Source organism: Pelodiscus sinensis, chromosome 7 (assembly GCF_052426305.1).
Source record: "Pelodiscus sinensis isolate ZL-2025 chromosome 7, ASM5242630v1, whole genome shotgun sequence".
Lineage (NCBI taxonomy): Eukaryota > Metazoa > Chordata > Testudines > Trionychidae > Pelodiscus > Pelodiscus sinensis.
The window spans coordinates 15,170,738-15,193,154 of NC_143058.1; the positions used below are offsets into that span (position 1 = coordinate 15,170,738).

At 44.1% G+C, this 22,417-nt stretch overlaps 1 protein-coding gene across 2 annotated transcripts; it reads right to left on the minus strand.

The window, feature by feature from the left end:
- Positions 1–1,317: 1,317 nt before the first annotated feature.
- On the minus strand, positions 1,318–19,271 carry DDX18 (DEAD-box helicase 18). 2 transcript variants are annotated; one of them, XM_075933249.2, is made up of 14 exons: positions 19,114–19,271; positions 17,614–17,802; positions 16,662–16,826; positions 16,131–16,266; positions 15,339–15,439; positions 15,050–15,249; positions 14,835–14,949; positions 12,563–12,702; positions 11,749–11,910; positions 8,907–9,059; positions 7,533–7,646; positions 4,794–4,850; positions 2,523–2,700; positions 1,318–1,890 (listed from the first exon to the last, which is right to left on the minus strand). In XM_075933249.2, exons 1-14 carry the CDS (start codon positions 19,223–19,225, stop codon positions 1,745–1,747), a joined length of 1,968 nt encoding a protein of 655 aa, XP_075789364.1. In that variant the 5' UTR covers positions 19,226–19,271; the 3' UTR covers positions 1,318–1,744. The 2 variants fall into 2 exon arrangements, with proteins under 2 accessions (XP_075789364.1, XP_075789365.1); XM_075933250.2 differs by having other exon boundaries at positions 17,614–17,799; positions 19,114–19,270.
- Between the last annotated feature and the right edge of the window lie 3,146 nt (positions 19,272–22,417).

Below are 22,417 nucleotides of genomic sequence, written 5' to 3' on the forward strand. Positions count from 1 at the left end.
CACATTAAACTAAGTTATTTTATTTGCATATTCTTGTTTAGCAGAATATAGCTCATAAATTGTATGCAATGGTTACATTTAAATTTGAGAGAAGACTTTGAAGCGAACAGATTGTTCCTCTGGAATATAAATTAGTTTATTAACATAATATAAAAAAGCTGTTAAAATGTCACATAATAGCTCTCTATAGTCAAGAAAACTTTTCCTGCAGGACAACAGTGACATCATCATGTCACTCTTCATCCAGCAGCCCCTCCCCCCGCAGCCACCCTACCTCCTCCCTTCTACTGTGCTGGTAACCCAGCAGGGATCAGCAACTACGGCTCCTGGAACAGCAGTAGCACTGAAAGTAAGCTGTTGCTGCTGGTGGGGCCGGGGGGGGAGGGCGGAGGAGTAGGAAAATTGTGGGGTGGGAGGGCAGGGAGTGCAGAAGCCTGCTGCAGGCGGAGGACATGCCATCCCCTGATCTGGGACCAAGTTGGCTGTACCGTGGGTAGCCACCACATGACCGGTGGCTTCTGGAATTTTAAATTGTGCTGCTCTGGTGATGTGTGGGGACATCCCCCCACTGCCAGAGCATAAGGCAGCTTCTGGAGTCCTTGCCTGCCGTCCTCCCCCTCCTGACAGCCAGGTGATAGGGCTAGGGGTCTGGTGGCTGTGGAGAGCGAGGGGCTTGGGATTTTGCCCTCCCTCCTGGTGGCTGGAGGGCTGAGCCTCACCAGAGCGGAGTGCTTGGTACAGCTAGGGAAGTGGGGTGGGGGAAAGCTGGGGCTGGAGCAAGTGGCAGAAGGGGGACTGCAAGTCACAAGACCTTCCCCCCTCATGGTGGAGTGGGGTGTTGGGGGGGAGGGGAGAGGCACGCTGCAAGCCCTCCCTCTTGAGGGAAAGGGTCAGGTCAGCCTCAGCCCAGCCCCTCCCATCGGCTGAAGGGAGAAATTTGGGCCATCTGTGGCCTTGGCCTGGCCCAACCCCCCAGGCAGCAGGGTGGCAAGAGAGAGCCTGTGAAGGCCAGGACTGCCAAGCCTCAGCCTGGCCCTCCCAAGTGGTGGTGGGAAGCCAGGGCTGCCTACCCCAGAGAGGGGGTTGGTGAGTGTAGCGAGCAGGAGGTACTACCCCATAGTATACTATTAAATTTGCTTTTATAGTCTTGTCAATTTGTACTATTTGATACATAGACTAAAGCATTATCCTTGATGGTTTAAACACACATTAGGCTCATAGTCATTCTCTGTTCATCCAGAAGATCCCTAGAGATTCTTTACTGTTTTGACTAGAAAAAGCAATGAGTTTTGTAGCTTTATAAAAAAGTCCAGTGACCCAAGTGAACAAGGATATTTTATTTTGTCCCGTAAAAATAGTTTCAGCGCTCTGCCATCCCCTTTAATTTCTGAATATTCTGACAGACTCTTGCTATGCACAACCATTCTGTATTCAGAATTGCCTGTTCTGTTTTGATGGGTGCTTAGAAAAAATACTAGAAAATGTGTTCTATTTTCAGGAACAGTTAACTTATTTATGGTAAAAAGATTACATCGAACTATCCTCTCCTTTGACTTAGTTTTCTCAGTCTGCCTTCTTGTACTTCAATGCTCTTGAAATGCATTATTAGATATACAGAGACCAAATGTAAAATTTAAACAGAGCACATTTTAAATCTGAGCAGCGTGAAAAGGAAATATCTGTAAGATTATTTTCACCTAGAGAGAGTCTATTTTAATGACAAAAGCCATTTCAGAAGAGAGCTTCAACGAGAAAACTGCCGGCTGTCTGACTTTTTCTTGTTAATGTGTTTGAAGATTTTGGATTTATGGACACTCTTGGATTTCTGGTAACCAAATCCTCCACCTCCGCCTCTTTTTTGCAATCTTCTACCTTGGCTGCTGTTCACATCTGGCAATTTTTGGTTAAGGATCACAAACACAATTATTAAGTCATTTAACCGTCATGTTTTCAGAGGAAAAGAATAATAAAGTGTGCATGGCATTTTAGAGCAAAACTTAGTTGGATGCATGGATGGACCCAACTTATCAAACAAAAACTCACCTACTGTATGTCATTCCTTAGACTGTTTTCTATTTTGCTTCTTCAAAACTGTTTAACTTTGTTCTCTCTCACACTGTGGACTACACTAAAATATTAATGGGTCAGCACTTACCACCACCAGTAGCTCTGAAACAATTTTTAAAACAATACACCACAACCATTACATGTACATATTTATCTCACTGTGCAAACCCCACATGAGAAAAGAGGAAACAACGCTTCAGAATTTTAAGAACGCATATATAGTATATCTGGGATTATTGCAAACATTAAAATACTTATTATCCTTGTCCTGCCATATACAGTATACATATGCACAAACAAATATTAAAGCTGGCAAAATAACTGGTTCCTGTCTTCAGTACAACTATTCTCTTACGGGTAGGACATGCAGAGATAACAGTAAAACTATCATTTGCACCTTAGAAAGGTTAAGCAGACAGATAAATTAGTTCTGACACATTGTAATAAAAGGATACTGAGATCAACAAATGGAGGGACTTTGAAGCCAAAAGAAAGAGAAACTTTGGGTAAATCCAAGTTATTGACATTATAGATCTGTTTCAGAGAATGGGAGTCATAAGCTCTAATGTATGCTTTGTATGCTTCCTGCGCCGACTTGTGAAGGAAATAGTTTTTCTCAATCAATTTTTCAAGCTGGAAAAAGAAAGGCAAGATAATTGTATCCAATTATGATTGTAACCAGCTTATAAATTACACAGCAAATAACTCATTTTGCTTGTAATTTGCAAGGACTACATTCACCATAATATTATCTTCAATAAAACTGACCTATTACAGCAAAACACATACCCATTTATCAATTTGCTTTTTATAAATCAGAGGGGGGTGGAGGGGAAGGACAAATTGAATTACATTACATAGCATAGCCTCAAAAGTTAATCTTAAAAGCATTGCAAAAATGAATTCTATTTTCTGAATGCAGTCTAGCTTTAATTTATAGATATATTTAGGTGGTACAAACAAACCTTACAACTAGAAGACTGGAATAAATGGATAGAGGTGGCTGGCAGATTTTCTAATACCAAAATTGTATCAGTCTATGAAGATATTTGTATACGTTGCTAGACTACTACTACTACTAAACCAAGCAATGAGGCATATCTGAATTTTGTCCTTAAGTTGAAGGCTTTTATTATTTAGAACTGACAAGACTTCTTGCTCTCCATTGTGCTTTTTCTCTGGATCTGAGAGAGTCCATTTTGACCTCTAGTAAGCATTATTTGTAATATGATGAATTAATGACATTTTATGTCACATCATACCAATTACATTTAATTATGAGTATATTTTTGTGTAGGCTATCTCAATGCCTTTATTTAAACAAAATTGTTTAAAAAAAATCTTTTCACTGCTGGTTATTTAAAATGGCTTTATAGATCTTTATACAAAGGAATGAGTAAAACCAATTATAACAAGTTCAGAAATGACAGCAAAAATAATAGACATACCCCTACTCCCAATGCCCAAATATACTGCTTCACTGGTGACAAACTTTTGAAAAATAAATCACCTCTCAAACTCAATTCATCTTAAGCAGAATACAAACTGGATGGTGAGCTCACCAGTTCTGGCATAAACCATGCCCTTGCTTAGTCAGAATTTGAAGCCCTTTGAAAAATCATGTTGATAGAAAAATGACTGCATAAAACCAGAATTTATACATAAATTAAAAACAGCTCACTCCAACTTCTCGAATTTTTTCCCTCTAAATTTTAATTCAAGTTGGTCATTTTTTTATTACTGAATGTATATACACACACAACCTGGAATTCTTTCCACATTTATAAAAACACCTATTCTCTTCCATTTAGATTCATACTCCATGCTTGCTACCTTATATTTGAGCACTAAACAGATACATCTCCCACTGGATTATAATGGAATGTAAATCAGGCCAGTTAAACTGGTTCCTAATACACACTATAGAATTTACAAATGTCATTTCTAGATTTTCCTGTACCTGTAGGCAGCAGCAGGCAACCTGTGACCTGAGGGCTGCATGCAGCCCATCGGGGTTCTGTGTGTGGCCCACGAGACATTTTATTTATTGCTGGTTTCTGTCATCATAGTTTTTTTTCCTACTACTATTACTGTAGTGACATGCACTGAAAGCAAGGGCACATGAAGTGAGGTGCATGCTGTTTCAACGCATTGACTGTAAGAACCACCCTCTCAAAAGCGCTGTGATGGTTCCATTCTGCAAATCCTAGGTACGCAAGTGCAATCAGCAAAGCTACCCTATCACGGGAGACAGTCTTGGAACAACAATCTTGCGACCCACTGAGATGGAGGGACACTCATGTAGCCCACTCACTAGCCTAGATTGCCCAAAGCTGCTGTAGAGGTACAAAGTAGCCAGATATACTGAAAATTATTATGGCAGATTAAATTGGCACATTATAAAAAAAGACCTATTTCTAAACAGTATGTTAATTCTCATTGATATCAATGTCAAGTTATGTGCATGTAACGAGGGCAGATTTTGATACATTGTTTTATTTGGAGTATCTTTAAAATTATAACAGGGTGTCATATGAAGCCATGGATAGCTGTAATGACATGAAGGCTTAGCACTTTAAAAGCAAATATCTAAAAAAATATTTCAAATCATGTAAGTACATATCCACAACTTCATAAAACATTCAATTATTTTGAAAAAGTTTAGTCTATAGCTAAAAATCATTTTATGTAAAAATTCAGAGAAACAGTATTAAACAACTTTATACCTGAGACTGGATGTCTGAAATTTTTGACCACGAAAATTCAAATTCACTTAATGGTACCTAAAAAATAATTAAATATGATAACTCTTAGACAGTATTACATAGCTTACATAAGATGGTGTATATAAAAGTTTCATCATTCACCTATGGAAACTAAGGTCTGATCTACACTATAAAAAGTTATACTGGTAAAAGTATGACTTCTAGGTAAGCAATTATAACTTTAATACTGGTACTATGCCCTAATGTGGACACAGCTACAATAGTATAAAACCTTATACTGATGTAAGCACATTTAAGTGGCCACAGAAGTGTGGCCCACGCTATGTGGTTTTGCTATGCTGGTATAATGAAAACAGCAAACTGGTCTAATGTAAACAAGTCCTAGAGGAAGACAATTTACAAATATTCAAGATAGTTGACTTCTTTTCATTATTCAAATAGCAACTTTGCTGTCCTTTACAAGTTCATAAAGTACTAGAACTAGAAGGGACCTTGAGAGATCAAGTCCAGTCCCCTGCCCTCATTGCAGGACAAGCACCATCTACTTCAGGGGTGGCCAACCAGTTAAGACACAAAGAGCCAAAAGAGCTGTGGATAGTAGTGCAAAGAGCCACACATCCCTCCCCCAGAGCCAGGCCCCCTGCCCCCCAATCCCCTCCCTAACTCAATGCCCTCCTCCAGAGCCAGGCACTCCCGGGCCACTCCCATTCTAACCTAATGCCTGGGTCTCACTGGAGCTGCCACCACGACAGCCAGGCACTTCTCCCTTCAGGAACTGGAGCACATGCACAAAGCGGGCATGTGGCTCCGAATGAGCCGTAACCCTGAGAGCTGCACTTCTGTGAGCAAAGAGCCACAGGCTGGCCACCCCTGGTCTAGATCATCCCTGAAGAGGTGTATCCAAATTGCTCTTAAAATATCTCCAGTGATGGAGATTCCACAGCCCCCCTAGGCAATTTATTCCAGGGTTTAACCACTCTGACAGTTAAGAAGTTTTTCCTAATGTCCAACCTAAACCTCCCTTGCTGCAATTTAAGCCCATTGCTTCTTGTCCTATTCTCAGAGGTCAAGGAGAAGAATTTTTCTCTCCCCCCCCCCCCATTCCTTGTAACACCCTTTTAGATACTTGAAAACTGTTATGTCCCCTCTCAGTCTCCTCTTTTCTAAACTAAACAAAGCTCAATTCTTTCAGTCTTCCCTCATAGCTCATGTTTTCTAGGCCTTTACTCTTTGCTGGTTAGGCCTCAGTTGGAGTATTGTGTCCGGTTCTGGGGCCTCACATTTCAAGAAAGATGTGGAAAAACTGAAGAAGGTCCAGAGAAGAGTAACAAAAATGATTAGCGAGGAAGAATGACTTCTTGAGTCTTGTTCACAACACTCCTGTTAATGCATCCCAGAATCATGTTTGCTTTTTCTGTAACAGCATCACACTGCTGACTCATAGTTAGCTTATTGTCCACTATGATCCCTTTCTGCAGTACTCTTTCCTAGAATCTCACTTATCCCATTCTGTATGTGTGAAAATGAGGGTGTTTACACTAGCCCCCTAGATTGATCTAGGGAGGCTAATGAGGGCAACCAAAATGGCAAATGAAGCACGGGATTTAAATATCCCACGCTTGATTTGCATGTTCCTGGCCGGTCGCCATTTTTAGAAATTGACTAGCCCGAAGTAACTGCCCGCGTCTACACATGGCAGTAAAACGGGATTCCGAAATAAAGCCCTAACTCGAATTAGCTGGTAAACCTCATTGCAGGAGGAATACCAACTAATTTGAGTTAGGGCTTTATTTCAGAATCCTGTTTCACTGCCGCATGTAGACACGGGCAGTTACTTCGGGCTAGTCAATTACTTAAAAAAAGTGGTGACCGGCCGGGAACATGCAAATCAAGCGCGGGATCTATGGGGCTAGTGTAGACATATCCTGATTGTTTCTTCCAAAGTGCAGTACTTTGCATTTGCCCTTATTAAACTTCATTCTAGTTTCCTTAGACCATTTCTCCAATAAGTATATTTCTCCAGTAAGTATATTTGCAAGGCTTTTTGGTACAAAGTATTATATCACCAGAATGAGAAGAGTGGGTTTTTTCTATCCACAAAGGTTCTAAATTTGAAAATGATGGAAAAAGTGAACCACAAAGTTCACTGGTATTTTCTCTATATGAAAAAAGGCTTGAGCTAGACTGTCTTCAGAAAACCTCTTTCCTGCTCTTTGAAATATCAAAATTTTTAATAAGAGCAGCAATATTTACATGAATGATGCTCTTCTCATTGAAGGGGCATTTCTCCTTTATGGTAATTTGGTAGTGACTCAGGGCTGAGAAAACAAATGAGGAATTGGTAAGTTTAACAGCTGTCCTGCCTTTTGGTAAACAACTGACTGAAATTTGTGACTTATTTCTGCCATTTCTTAAAATAGAGACTAACATAGTACTATGGTTGTATTTTCCTTATTTTTGTTGGAGTAATGTACTCAGTGGCATAAAGGATTCTCAGAAATATTTTTTCCCCTATCATAACACATTGTTAAGCTGCATTATCAAGTGATTCCATGTGGAATTTAAATGATTTAGTTTCTATTGCAGTAGCCACCTTGCATTTCTATTAAATTGTTCAGTTAAATATTTTCTAAGCAATAAAATAGGTTTCAGCTAAAATACTCAAACACTTGATTAATCATTACAGTTTCTATCTCAAAAAATTCCATCAGCATAGTAAAATACTAAATGCAACCTTACCCTGGCTTGCTTTAGGTAACGAAGGAAACCCAATTCTTCTGGTCGTAAAATCAGTAGAGCATGTCCTCTGCCATTTATACCTCTGGCAGTTCTACCAACGCGATGAATGTATTCCTTTTTGGGAAAAGAACAGTTTAAAATATCACCAGAAATCAAAATTCTTATGTCAATTTCTTTAAAATGAGCCCTCTGTTAGCCTCTCCAGAGTATGGTAATACCAGTACAGACGATGCTCAAACTCGACATTTAACACCATGTAAAATAAGTATTTCCACGCTCCCTGACTCAAGGTCTTGGGCCAATAAGATCTGCTTCTGACTCATGCCCATATGAATAGCAGGGATATAAAATCCCTTTTAATTTGCTAAAGCAGTTAACCATATTGTTTAACCATTTAAAGATGGGTGAGAGGGGGAGCCCCCCATGCCCACCACAAGGCAGAGGCTGCTCCCGCTCAGCCAGAGCAGCCCTTGCCTCCAGCCCAGGACACCCCACAAGCAATGGTTGCTCCGTCATCACAGCTGGAGCAGCCCCTACCTACAGGGCATCGGTCCCCTGTGCTGGAGCAGCCCCTGTCCGTAGTGGGCTCCTTTGGGGCAGGCGTGGCCCCTTGTATCCATGGCAGGTGGGGAGCTCCACCCCACCAGTTAAACCTTCACATCCCTAGTGAATAGTCTAACAGAAAAACAGATTGAATAGAATGAGTGTCACCCATAAATTCTGCTCATCACATTGAAATCTACTGATAAAGAAACCAAGTTCTGCAAACCTGAAACACTAAGTCTGATGAAGAGACAGTTAAAAAAAGCTGTTGGAAATATCAATATCTACAATCACTAATTTTATTGCTTGTTTTTTCCCAGTTTGATTATTTTGTATAGTTTTAATATAGTCTTTTACATAGTCACAGGATGAAAAACTAAACTAGAAAAACAGGAACTTAAAAAAAAGTCTCAAAAAACTGTCAGGGGGACTTAAGAACACACCAGCCAGTTCTGACACCATGGAACTTTATAGCGAACTAGGTACATTCAACTAGCCAAATAGCCACATGTGGCTAGTGGCTTGCGTGTTGGACACCACGGGTGTAATTGTTTTGATTCATTATTCAAACTAACTATATTTTAAGTCTAAATACACATCACTTTTCCCAACAGGCACTCATTTTAGACGCATGCTGAATGCTTCAAATTAGTGGTACATACAGAACATGATTTATAAAATAAGCTTTTTCCTGGAACAACAAAAATTTAGTTATTTGGTGCAAACTCAGCCTGAACCTAACATTCTTCTGTAGTGAGTAATTAAGTCCATACTTTCTCTAAAAATATGTAATGTTAGAGACATTAGAAGCACCTTCAGGAGACAAGTTACCTTTGGGTCATCTGGAGGGTCATACTGGACAATCCAATCAACTTCAGGAATATCCAGTCCTCTGGCAGCTACATCAGTGCACAACAGTATTCCAGAATCTGCATTACAGAACTGGAAAAACGTGGCAGTACGTTTAGTTTGCTTCTGCTTTCCCTAGGAGAAAACATATTCAGAACGAAATTAGTTAAAAAGATTCTGCAAAGCAACTTTCAGAATTGTACATTTACATATACATAAAGAAAATATATTCTCATACATTTGTACAGTTAAGAACATTTAAAACAACGTAAGCCTCTTTCCATCCAACAGACTCATACATTTCCACATATCAAAACCCATTTTCACAGTTCTAAAACAAATCAGGGAGGGAGGGGGGAAATATACATCAGAGAGTCATAATCTCCTCTAAAGTAGCATTTATCTTATACTTTCTAAGGCATTAAGTGCTTAATCCTTCAAACATAAAATGCAATGGGATTATTCAAGGGCTTAAAGTTAAGGACATGCCTAATTGTTTGAAGGATCAGAGTGTATAACAGTAAGAGTTACAAGACTACAGAGAAACAGGACGGTGTAATTCCCACACCTCACACTCCCTTCTGTCCCTCCCCCCAATTCGGCACTTGCATTCAAAATGCAGCACTAAGACCATAGCAGGATCAAAAAAAAAAAAAAAAAAAAAAAAAAACCCACACCCCACAAATAAATAAGTCAATCATGTTTGTTTCAAATATATAATCAGTCTGAATTTTCAACAATTTAGGACTGCAGTTGTGATACTATAATAAAATGAAAACACTTATCCAATAAGTGGGGATGCAATGAAAGTCAAAGTATTACCAACTGAAGAGATGCCTGAAGTGTGTGGCAAAAAAAGATTGTTTCCTTTTGCAATTTATATCAAATATTAAGTATTCACCCATGTGGCTTGCTTAATAAAGAAGAGACTGATTAAGCAAGGACTAATGCTAAACTAAAACCCATAGTACAGGTTATACCTCCCTTAACCAGGACTCTCTGGTCCAGCAACATCTGTAGTCTGGCAGGACCACAGATGGTCCTGGACCACAGAGTCCAGATATAGGGAGGTCTGGCCACAAGGCAGTAGGGCTGCGGGGCAGGGAGAAGGGTGGGAAAAAAAAAAAAGCACAGCAGACAGGAGATCTGGCCCCACCAAGTGGGCAGTAGCTGCCGCAAAGTTTCAACCCTGGCCACAGAGCTCTGGCCCCGGCTGCAGCCAGGGAGCTCCAATCCCTGCTGCATAGCTCCAACTAGGGATGTTACATTTAGATGAATCAACTAATCAAATAGTCAATGGAATTTCCATCAACTACTCGATTAGTCGATAAGGGCGCCTCCGTGTCTGAAATGTACAAGAGCCCCATTGGGCTCTTGTACATTTCAAAAGCGGAGCACGGGGCCACCAGGGCACTCAAGCAGTCCCCCGCTGGCCCTGTGCTCCCTGATTCTCAAACAGTCTCCCACTGGCCCTGTGCTCCGCTCTTGCTACATTTCAAAGGTGGAAGCACCACCAGTCCCCCACTGTGCTCCTGCTCTTCCCACAGAGATGGTGCTGGGGGGAAACCGGCTTTTAAGCTGGCTCCTCGCAGCATCAGCTCCTGCTCCCTGCCGCCTCACTCTGATGGAGACAGCAAGGTTGGGGAAATGACTAGTCGAGTCACTAGTCAACTATCCGGTAAGCATATGGGACTAGTCAAAAAGCAACTAGTCACTTACATCCCTAGTTCCAACCCCGCAGCAGTGGGAGCTGGAGACCTTCTGCCCAGGGAGCAATATCTGGCCAGGCAGCGGGGGGACGGGAGGTGAGTGGGAAGGAAGCGGTTTAGCATGGGCCATCAGGTCTGGCAAATCCCCTTTCCTGGGACCAGTCAGGTCCAAGGGTGCTGGACGTGAGAGGTCCGGCCTGTATTGTTAAAGTTAATTTCCACAGTGACTATGAAATGGTCCACTACCTCCAAAATAGGGAAAGTGTGATTAAATCATTTCCCCATAGCAAACCAGGAACCTCTGAACGGGATGTCTGATGAAAAAATATGCCATTTTAACACAAAATACCACCTCAGTGACAGAAACCTTGTTCTTCGGATGCACATTTAAAAGACCAGGTTTAAGAGAAAGCTAGTTTGAAAGGGTTTACTTATTACTCAGACACTGACATTCTTTCTCCGTGCACTCCAGTTTGGATAAAGATCATCCATCTATAATTCAGAGCAGCTTCACAAGAAAGGAAGTTGTTCAGATATTACACACACACTTATTCTTAAATCAGTTTGAATTTTAATCTCATAAGTGTATCTGAAACACAGCATTTTTTTGAGATAGTCAGAAAGTTATGATGCCAGATAAGTTATTTTTTAGATATCTGAGATACCAACTTGAGCATGGAAATGGCAGAATTCTGAACTCAGGCCTGAACTAGCTGTTCAAAAGATTATTAGACTTTTATTAATGGTGTTTCAGAACACTTGGGTTATGGCAACAGATTCCCATAAAAGTTTTTTTTCTCCACGAAGTGAATTCAGACCTTATAAAAGGGCAACCCTAGAAGCTGAAAATCCTCTTTGCCCAAAGACTGGTTGCATCAGTGGCAGTATTAAAATTCAGCGTTGGGCCCTTCAAATTGTGGCCCTCTCTCCTGTGTGTGACAGCAAGGATACCAGTGGCTTAGCAATAACAATATGTATCAGTTAGGCTGGGATAACCAAGGAAAGGCCAGAGAGTAACAAGTTGCAGTTACTTTAAAACGGAACAGGTTTTGGAATGCCAACTTTGAAAATAACATTGTTTTTTGAAATTTTGCTGAAGAAAATGAATTACTTACATGAATGGCCATGACCGGCAAGTCAATATAGTTGAGTAGTTCATAGTGATATTTCACAGACATACACGAGGAGAAAAACACCATCAATTTTTTCTTCCGGTTTTTCTTGAGGAATGTGAAGAGCAGAAGGAATCTTTTTTCAGATGGACACACTACATATCCCTGGAAATCATTTAAAGACAGTTATTTAAAACCTGCCTGAAGTATGTTTTTGTTTCAAATAACTCAAGTCAGTGCAGCAAATGGAGCTTTAAAAATATATTTTAAGTCTTTGCTTCTAAAGCAGTATTAAACAAAACTTTCATACACCTATGTTCCTTTCTTTCCTGGGAACCGACATCCATGTATTATAATTAAACTATCTAATCAAGAGAAGTGTATTAAGGAATTATTGGTAAGTATATGTTATTTATATGAGAATGTTCTAAGACTTTTTAAATCACAGAAAATAACACGTTACAATAGCTATCTTTCAAACTTTTTTCCAAATACATTAGCTAAAATAATTCTGCTACTGGTCAAGTCACTAGCATGATAAGTAACAGCCTATAATTCTGCAATAGCCCTTTTCACCTCACAGTACTGAAAAAACTGGGAATTGGAGCAGTAATCCCAAAGTTGTTTGTATTGCTTATTTTGCGACAGCTATACAGTGTAAATACAGTTCCTTACAGCTGGCTAGTGCCAGAGGTATTTAATCAATCTACTAGAAGTTATCCTTCAGTTTAAGACTGTACTTAACATTAAGAGAACCCACATACAAATATGTGTTCATACTATAACTATTTTTACTAGTATTTCTCCTTAACTTTACCTGTTCAAGACCATCTACTGTGGCTGTTTCCTTGTTATCGTCAACTCCAACATATAGTGGCTCCTTTTTCAGAGATATTTTAGCCAGGTCTTCAACCTTTCGGGTTTGTGTAGCAGAAAAAAGCATGGTCTGTCTGCGCTCTGAAATAATTCAGAAAAACAATCTCACTTTTGCAGAGGATTATGCAAATAGAGATGAGGCAATTGTTGGGCTCCCTTGTGTGTGTTTTGCCCATCTTCCTCAGTGGATGGATAAAGACAGTTTTTACTATAGCGTGTCTGTCACTACTACAATCATTATCAATGGAATGTACACTGTGTCATATGATCTACAAAGCAATGCTTTTAAAAAACAAACAAACAAACAAACTTTAAACTCTAAGCAGACTTTTTTCTTCAGGGAATGTTAATATTTATTTGCATTGTTATTTACACAGAAAATAGAAATCACAGCAGATCAAAATTGTAACTTTAGTTTAACTGCCATTTTTTTTATTCACATACGAAGTGATTGATATTTATTTTCAGGGAAAAAACTCTGAAATTCATTGCAATAAAGTAACTAATATGTTACATAAAAAAGTGTTTATCAGTTTTACATAGTTTTGCCTTTTAATTTAATTTCATTGTATAGCAGGTTATGCTACATCACCATACATGTGATATGTGGGGCAATCCCTGAGCCTTGCTGACTGCATTGAAATTGTGCAGAGAAGCAAGATTGGGCCTGCATGGAACTCACTTCAAGATCAATGCTTGTGTTAGTATCAGGCAATGTCTCATTCGTCTGAATGTAGGGGGGATAGGAAGGAAATCGAACATTTTACTTATGAGGTAAAGAAGAATGGAATTGGTTCACTATATTTTAACTTCTTTAATTACCAATATGAGCTGCTATTTCACTCTTATTGTTTCATTTTACATACTGCATATCAAGTTGATACTACTTTTTAAAACTATAGTTGCATTCAAAAACAATTTCATTTTAAAACTTGGAACCCTGACATACAGACTGCATATTAACTAAAATACATTTGTTTAATGTTTTTCACTATTTCTAAGATGAAAGAGTTCTTCAGTGGTTCTAAGGAAGACTGTGCGCTATGAAAGAGTAACACAGAGATGAAATTTAGGAAAGGAAAAAAAAAAAGTTTAAGTATCAGGATAAACTTCCTGAGTATGTGTAAAATAATTCCAAGTGAAGGTATGGAAACCTTTTTAGCTTGTGACATTTAAACTATGACAAAAATTATTGTACTATAGGGAACAACTCTACATTGGCAGAAAGATGTCCTAGATACAAATAAAAGACAACTCTCTAGTTAACTTCTATGGACTAAATTATTTATTTATGGTTCCCATGAAAAGCCTCTCCTTCAGATAAATAATGGCCTGATGGAGCGCCTACCCTATATGGGTTAATGTGAAAGGGTTAATGTGGTTCTGAGAGATCAATTAACCCAGCTGGTTACACATGAAGAGGGGCTAGCCCTAAGTAATGATGAAACCAGCTGGGTACTATAAACATAAGTTTGGAGAAGAAGGAAGCAGCAGGGAGAAACAATTTTTCTGTCCTAGTAGTAGGGAGCGACAAGATTTGTAGGAATCAGGAAGCATTTGGTATGGTGAGGAGAAAGCCCATAATAGGGCTTGGTAGGAATACGTCCAGGGAGGAGGCAGCAAGGTATGTTGTGAAGTGACTCTAGACCAGCTGTCATAGGATCCATAGATTAGAATCCAGTATAATGGGAGAGGCTGGGTTCCCCTACCAGCTATTCATAAGATGGCATGAAGCCCAAGATAATAAGATATTGACTACTGCTAGCTCTGAGAAACTTATATGGACCTCTTGACCCACAATTGAAGGTGGCACACAGGATGGAGGAATCAGACAATTGTTTTTGCTGGATTTTATCACCTTAATAGGGTGATATACTAAACATGACCTAGCCTGAAGGCTGAATTGCACGAGAGACCCCCAGCAAGGGGTGTTTTAGAAGAATCTGATAGCTCACACTCAGCCATGACGGGGTGTGCTCCACTGGTGAGTTGGCTCATCTACTGGATGGTAAAATATAGCAAACAAGTTTCTGATTACTACCATATACTGAATTAAGAAAAAGTGTGTGTATCAGAATAACCATTAGAAAGTGTAAGACAATCATTCCAAGACTAATGCAATAACTGAAACCATTTTTCCCTAGTTCTCTCCTTCCTTGACCAATATGATTCTCAGAAGGTAACAATTTCTAGGAATGACAGATTTTACTTACTTGGTAGCAGTTTTATGATCTGTTTCATTTCTTCCTCAAACCCAACCTCCAGGATACGATCTGCCTCGTCAATTACCAGACACTGCAGGTTCTTGTACATAAACCCTGGGGTGTTCTACAAGATTTTAATGAGCACATGGTCAGCCAGAGAAACAGCATATAGGTAGGGCTTTTTTTCTTTAAAATATTAAGTAACCTTATATATTTACACTTACCTGCATGTGGTCCAGAAGTCTACCTGGTGTTGCCACGATAATGTTGATCCCATTTGCAAGTTTCTGTACTTCAGCTGATCTGTTACTGCCTCCCATTATCAGGCCAAAGGTGTGAACATGATGAGTCATCAGTTCTTTCAGAACTCCAAAAGTCTGCATGGCAAGCTCCCGAGTAGGTGAAAGAATCAGAACACCTGTTCCTAGGGGGAAAAAAGTTTAACCAACTAGTCCTTCCCTCTCTCCCTACGAAAGACATCAATGTAACTGAGAAACCCAGAAAGAGCCTTACCATTCCTAGGCATGAATCTTAACTTGTAGATGAGCTCTATGGCAGGAATGAGGAATGCAAGTGTTTTGCCACTGCCCGTTTTCGCAGCTGCTAGAATATCTCTATAGGTGTCATAATTAGAAAGAAATATTTAGTTTTTCACATTGTCAGCAGCATTTCAAATTTTAGTTTGAGAGAAAAAAAAACTCATAGCATAGAGGTTTATTAATGGTAAGTATTTAACCATTCAATAGTGACTGGAAGCATCCAATCAAGCTAGAGAACTTTGGTCTCTAGAACATTCAAAACTTGCTTAGGATTGACTCAGACACTCTCCCCATCTATAACTGACATTCTATTGGAGAATGTTAAGGGAGCTGGATTTTCATTATGGAATTCACTTACAAAAGAGACAGCAAAGATCAACACCTCTTCATTGTCAAAACTAAATGTAAAATTAATATCTACTGAACTTTCCCTCAACTTCTTCACACGTCATACAGCTTAACATGCATGCACACACACAAACTAACCAGACAAGCCTATCAAACTTTCTCCTGAAGGTTGGGAAGAAAGCAAATAAAGGAAAAATTAATTCTACTTGGAAATGACATGGCAGTAGTGATGTGACTGGCTAACTGATAAGCCTCACCGGCCAAAGTCCTGCCCTCTCTCCAAGAGCTCACTAAGTCAGTCTATGTATGAGGGAGGAATTGCAATCCTAATAACTTTTTAGATGTTTGCATTTCACATGGAGTCAAAACTGGGGTGGAATTTTAATTACATAAATGCCTTTAAAAATCTATTTCTTACCTGCCTTCCAAAAGGGGTTTAATACTTTTATGTTGAATTTCTGTCATGTGTGTAAAGCCCATATCAGTTATTCCTTTCAGTGTGTTCTCGCTGATTATATCAGCCAGTGAAGCAAATGAGGTGTCTTCAAAAGCACCTGAAGAGAAATAATTCATCAACCATCTCAACCTAGTTTCTTCAAAACTTGCCCAGCCTCACTGGCTACTTGACTAAATTTATCTAGCAATTAATAATTATATTTCAAGTTACTGTATCTACAAACAGTTTCTTTTGCAGGTTAGTACCACTTCATAAGGTAAACTAAGACAAATCTTAGGCCCTCACAAATAAAAAGTAACTTTCAACTTAGAAGAATCAGATGTTTTCCACATCTTAATCAAAAACAAAACAAAAAAATCTAAGGCAAAAACTTTCAAATTTGGATGTTGTAAGAGTCAGGCACCTAACTTAAATTACTTTCTTTTAAAGTTTCAGAACTTGCACTGAGACTATAGGCAAAAAGAAAAACATATGGAAATTCTGACAAGTTACCTGTTACACCAAGAGGTAAACAGGGCTCTTCAGTATCCTCATCCACTAGTTCTCTCCCTTCAGGATCCTCATTATTTTCTTCCACCTCAGGATCTTTACTATCTTTTGCATCTTTCATGTCTACAGACTCTTGTTCTTCAGTCTTTGCTTTTTTAGTTTCTGTACCTGCAATGTATTTATTTTAACACAGAATGAACACACCAAACAAGTCACGCTTAATAATGGTTGCAAAATATATATTATCATAAAAAGATATAATGGGATGATCATTTTCTCAGCATGTAATTCACTCATGTAAATTTCAATATGCTAGGAATTTCGTTTTAATGCATGCTTTTTAAAGACCCCTGGGGGGAAAAAACCCTCTTTCCAAGAATTTTCAGGATAGCTCTAGCAATAACTGAAAGTTCCCTCTTGGAAAAAGTGGAGTTCTGTAGACCCATTCAAAGACACTACTGCCATCTTAGGATACGTCTAAACTACATGCCTCCGTCGACGGAGGCATGTAGATTAGCCAGATCGGCAGAGGGAAATGAAGCCGCGATTAAAATAATCGCGGCTTCATTTAAATTTAAATGGCTGCCCCGCTCTGCCGATCAGCTGTTTGTCGGCAGATCGGGGCAGTCTGGACGCGACGCGCCGACAAAGAAGCCTTTCTTCATCGGCACAGGTATGCCTCGTGAAACCAGGTTTACCTGTGCCGATCAAGAAAGGCTTCTCTGTCGGCGCGGTGAGTCCAGACTGCCCCGATCTGCAGACAAACAGCTGATCGGCAGAGCGGGGCAGCCATTTAAATTTAAATGAAGCCGCGATTATTTTAATTGCGGCTTCATTTCCCTCTGCCAATCTGGCTAATCTACACGCCTCCGTCGACGGAGGCATGTAGTCTAGACACACCCTTTGGGTATAACTCAAAGGATAACATTTTAAGTAAATAGTGAAGAAGACATACCTCCTTCTGTGTTAATCACTTGTCTCTTTTTTTTCTTTTTCTTTTTCAATTCAGAATGTTTTTCTTCTGCAGCTACTTCACTGTCGGCTATTACTTGAGGTTGCTTTACATTCTTTACCTTCTCCACTGATTCTTCAGAAATAACATTATTTGTAGCTCCCTCTAAAGTATCCACAGATCTTGTATCTGCTAGAACAAGCAGAAATGGCAAATCCAAACAGAAGAGGAAGACAATTATAAAAAGTCCCAAGTTTACTGTTTGATCAAAATACTGAAATTGTTCACAGAAACAGTATTAATCATTAGCTAATATTCATCTGGAATGCTGCAGTGGTAGCAATATGCACAGCATTAATTAATAGCATTGATGCCGGCAAATACAGTAGGCGCTGCAGAATTCCAGACACTGTGAGCATTCACAATTCCAGGGCAGAGCATGGACTTCATTAAACCTACCGAAGACAAAGTTCTCTCTGGTTTAGAACTTGGTGTGGCTGTTTTGACTAATGGTCCAGCAACAAACAGAACTGCAACCCTGAATAAGGGGTTTGAATAAGGGGACACTGAACTAGGGACGTGCAAATGTTAGTTGTGGTTAATGTGCAGTTTCATGCAGCCCCCCCCCCCATTCTGCTTTGCTGCCTCTGCTGCAGAGGCAGCAACGCGGGGTGGCAGGCAGAAGCCCCCTAAGTGTCACTGCTGACATTTTAAATGGTTCCACGATTACTTAATTGGACGCTTTTTGAGCCTGACGGCTTCAGTGCTTGAGCGTCCCACGTGAGGCAGAGGAACTGAACAGCCATGCTATGTCTAGACTGCAGGCTTCTTTCGAAAGAGCCTCTTTCGAAAGATCGCGTCTAGACTGCAGGCGGATCTTTCGAAAGAGCAATCCGCTTTTTCGAAAGAGAGCACCCAGCGAGTCTGGATGCTCTCTTTCGAGGAAGCCCTATTTACATTGAAGAACGCCTTCTTTCGAAAGAGGAACTTTCGAAAGAAGGCGTTCTTCCTCGTGAAACGAGGTTTACCGCCATCGAAAGAAAAGCCGCGTTCTTTCGAAATTATTTCGAAAGAACGCGGCTTGAGTCTGGAGGCAGGGGAAGTTTTTTCGGGAAACAGCCCCAGTGTCGAATGACTTCAGGGGGAGCCGCTCTGCGCTGCCGAGCAGCAGGCTCGGGGCTCCAGCAGGGCGCTCGGCATCGCAAGGGGCCAGCGTCTGGAACTGCGAGACCGGGGCCGCGCCGGAGCCTGGACCCGCGGGGAGTGGGGGGGGGGGGCCGGCCCGGTGTCACAGTCTCACGGCTCGGTTCATTCGCACGCCCCGGGCCGAGGAGCGGGGATGGGCAGCGCAGCGCGCACGGCCCTTGTACCGCCGGGCGCTCCGGGCTCTGCTGCCGCCTGGCTGGGCCCGGCCCGCCGAGACCCCGACAGCCAGCGCGGCCCGCCCCGGGAGCAGGCCTGGAGCCCCGGCCCGGCCTCCCCTCGCCCCGACCCGGCCACTACCTGGCGGCCCGGCCCCCAGCAGCTTGAGGTTGCGCTGCCGCAGCTTGAGGTTGCGCTTGTGGATCTTCCTGTGCAGCAGCCGCATGGGCAGGTTCCCGGCCAGCGCCGCCATCCCAGCCCCGCCGCCGCCGCCGCCGCCGCACGTGGGGATGGGCCGGGCACAGCCGGGGCGCCCCGGAGCCGCTTCCCGCTGGCGCGCGGGCCGCAGCGGCCTCTAGCGGCCCGGAGGAGACAGGGCGCTGGCGGGAGTCGGGCGGCCCAGGGCGGGGGGAGGCGCCGGCCAGGCTCCCCGGCACGGCCTGGACCGCTCCACGCGCCCAGCCCGGCAGGGGGAGACGGGGCGGCCCTGCCCGGGGAAGGGCTGCCACGCGGGCAGGTGCCTCCCCCGAGGGATGCCCCGATGGCGGCGGGGGGGGGGAGGGGGTTTGTACAGACACCTACATACCATCTACACACAGCGACCCGCACCACAGACACGACACACGCCCCATTAGCCACACACAGCGACCCACACCACAGACACGACACACGCCCCATTAGCCACACACAGCGACCCGCACCACAGACACCGACACACGCCCCATTAGCCACACACAGCGACCCGCACCACAGACACCGACACACGCCCCATTAGCCACACACAGCGACACGCACCACAGACACCGACACACGCCCCATTAGCCACACACAGCGACCCACACCACAGACACCGACACACGCCCCATTAGCCACACACAGCGACACGCACCACAGACACCGACACACGCCCCATTAGCCACACACAGCGACCCGCACCACAGACACCGACACACGCCCCATTAGCCACACAGCGACCCACACTACAGACACGACACACGCCCCATTAGCCACACACAGCGACCCGCACCACAGACACCGACACACGCCCCATTAGCCACACAGCGACCCACACTACAGACACGACACACGCCCCATTAGCCACACACAGCGACCCACACCACAGACACCGACACACGCCCCATTAGCCACACACAGCGACCCGCACCACAGACACCGACACACGCCCCATTAGCCACACAGCGACCCGCACCACAGACACGACACACGCCCCATTAGCCACACACAGCGACCCGCACCACAGACACCGACACACGCCCCATTAGCCACACACAGCGACCCACACCACAGACACCGACACACGCCCCATTAGCCACACAGCGACCCGCACCACAGACACCGACACGCCCCATTAGCCACACACAGCGACCCGCACCACAGACACCGACACACGCCCCATTAGCCACACAGCGACCCGCACCACAGACACGACACACGCCCCATTAGCCACACACAGCGACCCGCACCACAGACACCGACACACGCCCCATTAGCCACACACAGCGACCCACACCACAGACACCGACACACGCCCCATTAGCCACACAGCGACCCGCACCACAGACACGACACACGCCCCATTAGCCACACACAGCGACCCGCACCACAGACACCGACACACGCCCCATTAGCCACACACAGCGACCCGCACCACAGACACCGACACACGCCCCATTAGCCACACACAGCGACCCGCACCACAGACACCGACACACGCCCCATTAGCCACACACAGCGACCCGCACCACAGACACAACACACGCCCCATTAGCCACACACAGCGACCCACACCACAGACACGACACACGCCCCATTAGCCACACAGCGACCCGCACCACAGACACGACACACGCCCCATTAGCCACACACAGCGACCCGCCCCACAGACACCGACACACGCCCCATTAGCCACACACAGCGACCCGCACCACAGACACCGACACACGCCCCATTAGCCACACACAGCGACCCGCACCACAGACACCGACACACGCCCCATTAGCCACACACAGCGACCCGCACCACAGACACCGACACACGCCCCATTAGCCACACACAGCGACCCGCACCACAGACACCGACACACGCCCCATTAGCCACACACAGCGACCCGCACCACAGACACCGACACACGCCCCATTAGCCACACACAGCGACCCGCACCACAGACACCGACACACGCCCCATTAGCCGCACACAGCGACCCCCACCACAGACACCGACACACGCCCCATTAGCCACACACAGCGACCCGCACCACAGACACCGACACACGCCCCATTAGCCACACACAGCGACCCGCACCACAGACACCGACACACGCCCCATTAGCCACACACAGCGACCCGCACCACAGACACCGACACACGCCCCATTAGCCACACACAGCGACCCACACCACAGACACGACACACGCCCCATTAGCCACACACAGCGACCCACACCACAGACATGACACACGCCCCATTAGCCACACACAGCGACCCTCACCACAGACACCGACACACGCCCCATTAGCCACACACAGCGACCCTCACCACAGACACCGACACACGCCCCATTAGCCACACACAGCGACCCACACCACAGACACGACACACGCCCCATTAGCCACACACAGCGACCCTCACCACAGACACCGACACACGCCCCATTAGCCACACACAGCGACCCTCACCACAGACACCGACACACGCCCCATTAGCCACACACAGCGACCCACACCACAGACACGACACACGCCCCATTAGCCACACACAGCGACCCTCACCACAGACACGACACACGCCCCATTAGCCACACACAGCGACCCACACCACAGACACGACACACGCCCCATTAGCCACACACAGCGACCCTCACCACAGACACCGACACACGCCCCATTAGCCACACACAGCGACCCACACCACAGACACGACACACGCCCCATTAGCCACACACAGCGACCCTCACCACAGACACCGACACACGCCCCATTAGCCACACAAAGCGACCCGCACCACAGACACGACACACGCCCCATTAGCCACACACAGCGACCCGCACTACAGACACGACACACGCCCCATTAGCCACACAGCGACCCGCACCACAGACACCGACACACGCCCCATTAGCCACACACAGCGACCCGCACCACAGACACCGACACACGCCCCATTAGCCACACACAGCGACCCGCACCACAGACACGACACACGCCCCATTAGCCACACACAGCGACCCGCACCACAGACACGACACACGCCCCATTAGCCACACACAGCGACCCTCACCACAGACACCGACACACGCCCCATTAGCCACACACAGCGACCCTCACCACAGACACCGACACACGCCCCATTAGCCACACACAGCGACCCACACCACAGACACGACACACGCCCCATTAGCCACACACAGCGACCCTCACCACAGACAC

What these genes read in the sequence shown, in the direction of transcription:
- DDX18 (XM_075933249.2), bottom strand. Translation starts at nt 19,225, where the DNA reads ATGGCGGCGCTGGCCGGGAACCTGCCCATGCGGCTGCTGCACAGGAAG. An exon ending in AGTGATTAACACAGAAGGAG is followed by an intron (nt 16,827 to 17,613) that starts GTATGTCTTCTT and finishes AATACATTGCAG; the next exon opens with GTACAGAAACTAAAAAAGCA. An exon ending in GATCATAAAACTGCTACCAA is followed by an intron (nt 12,703 to 14,834) that starts GTAAGTAAAATC and finishes GAATTATTTCAG; the next exon opens with AGCGCAGACAGACCATGCTT.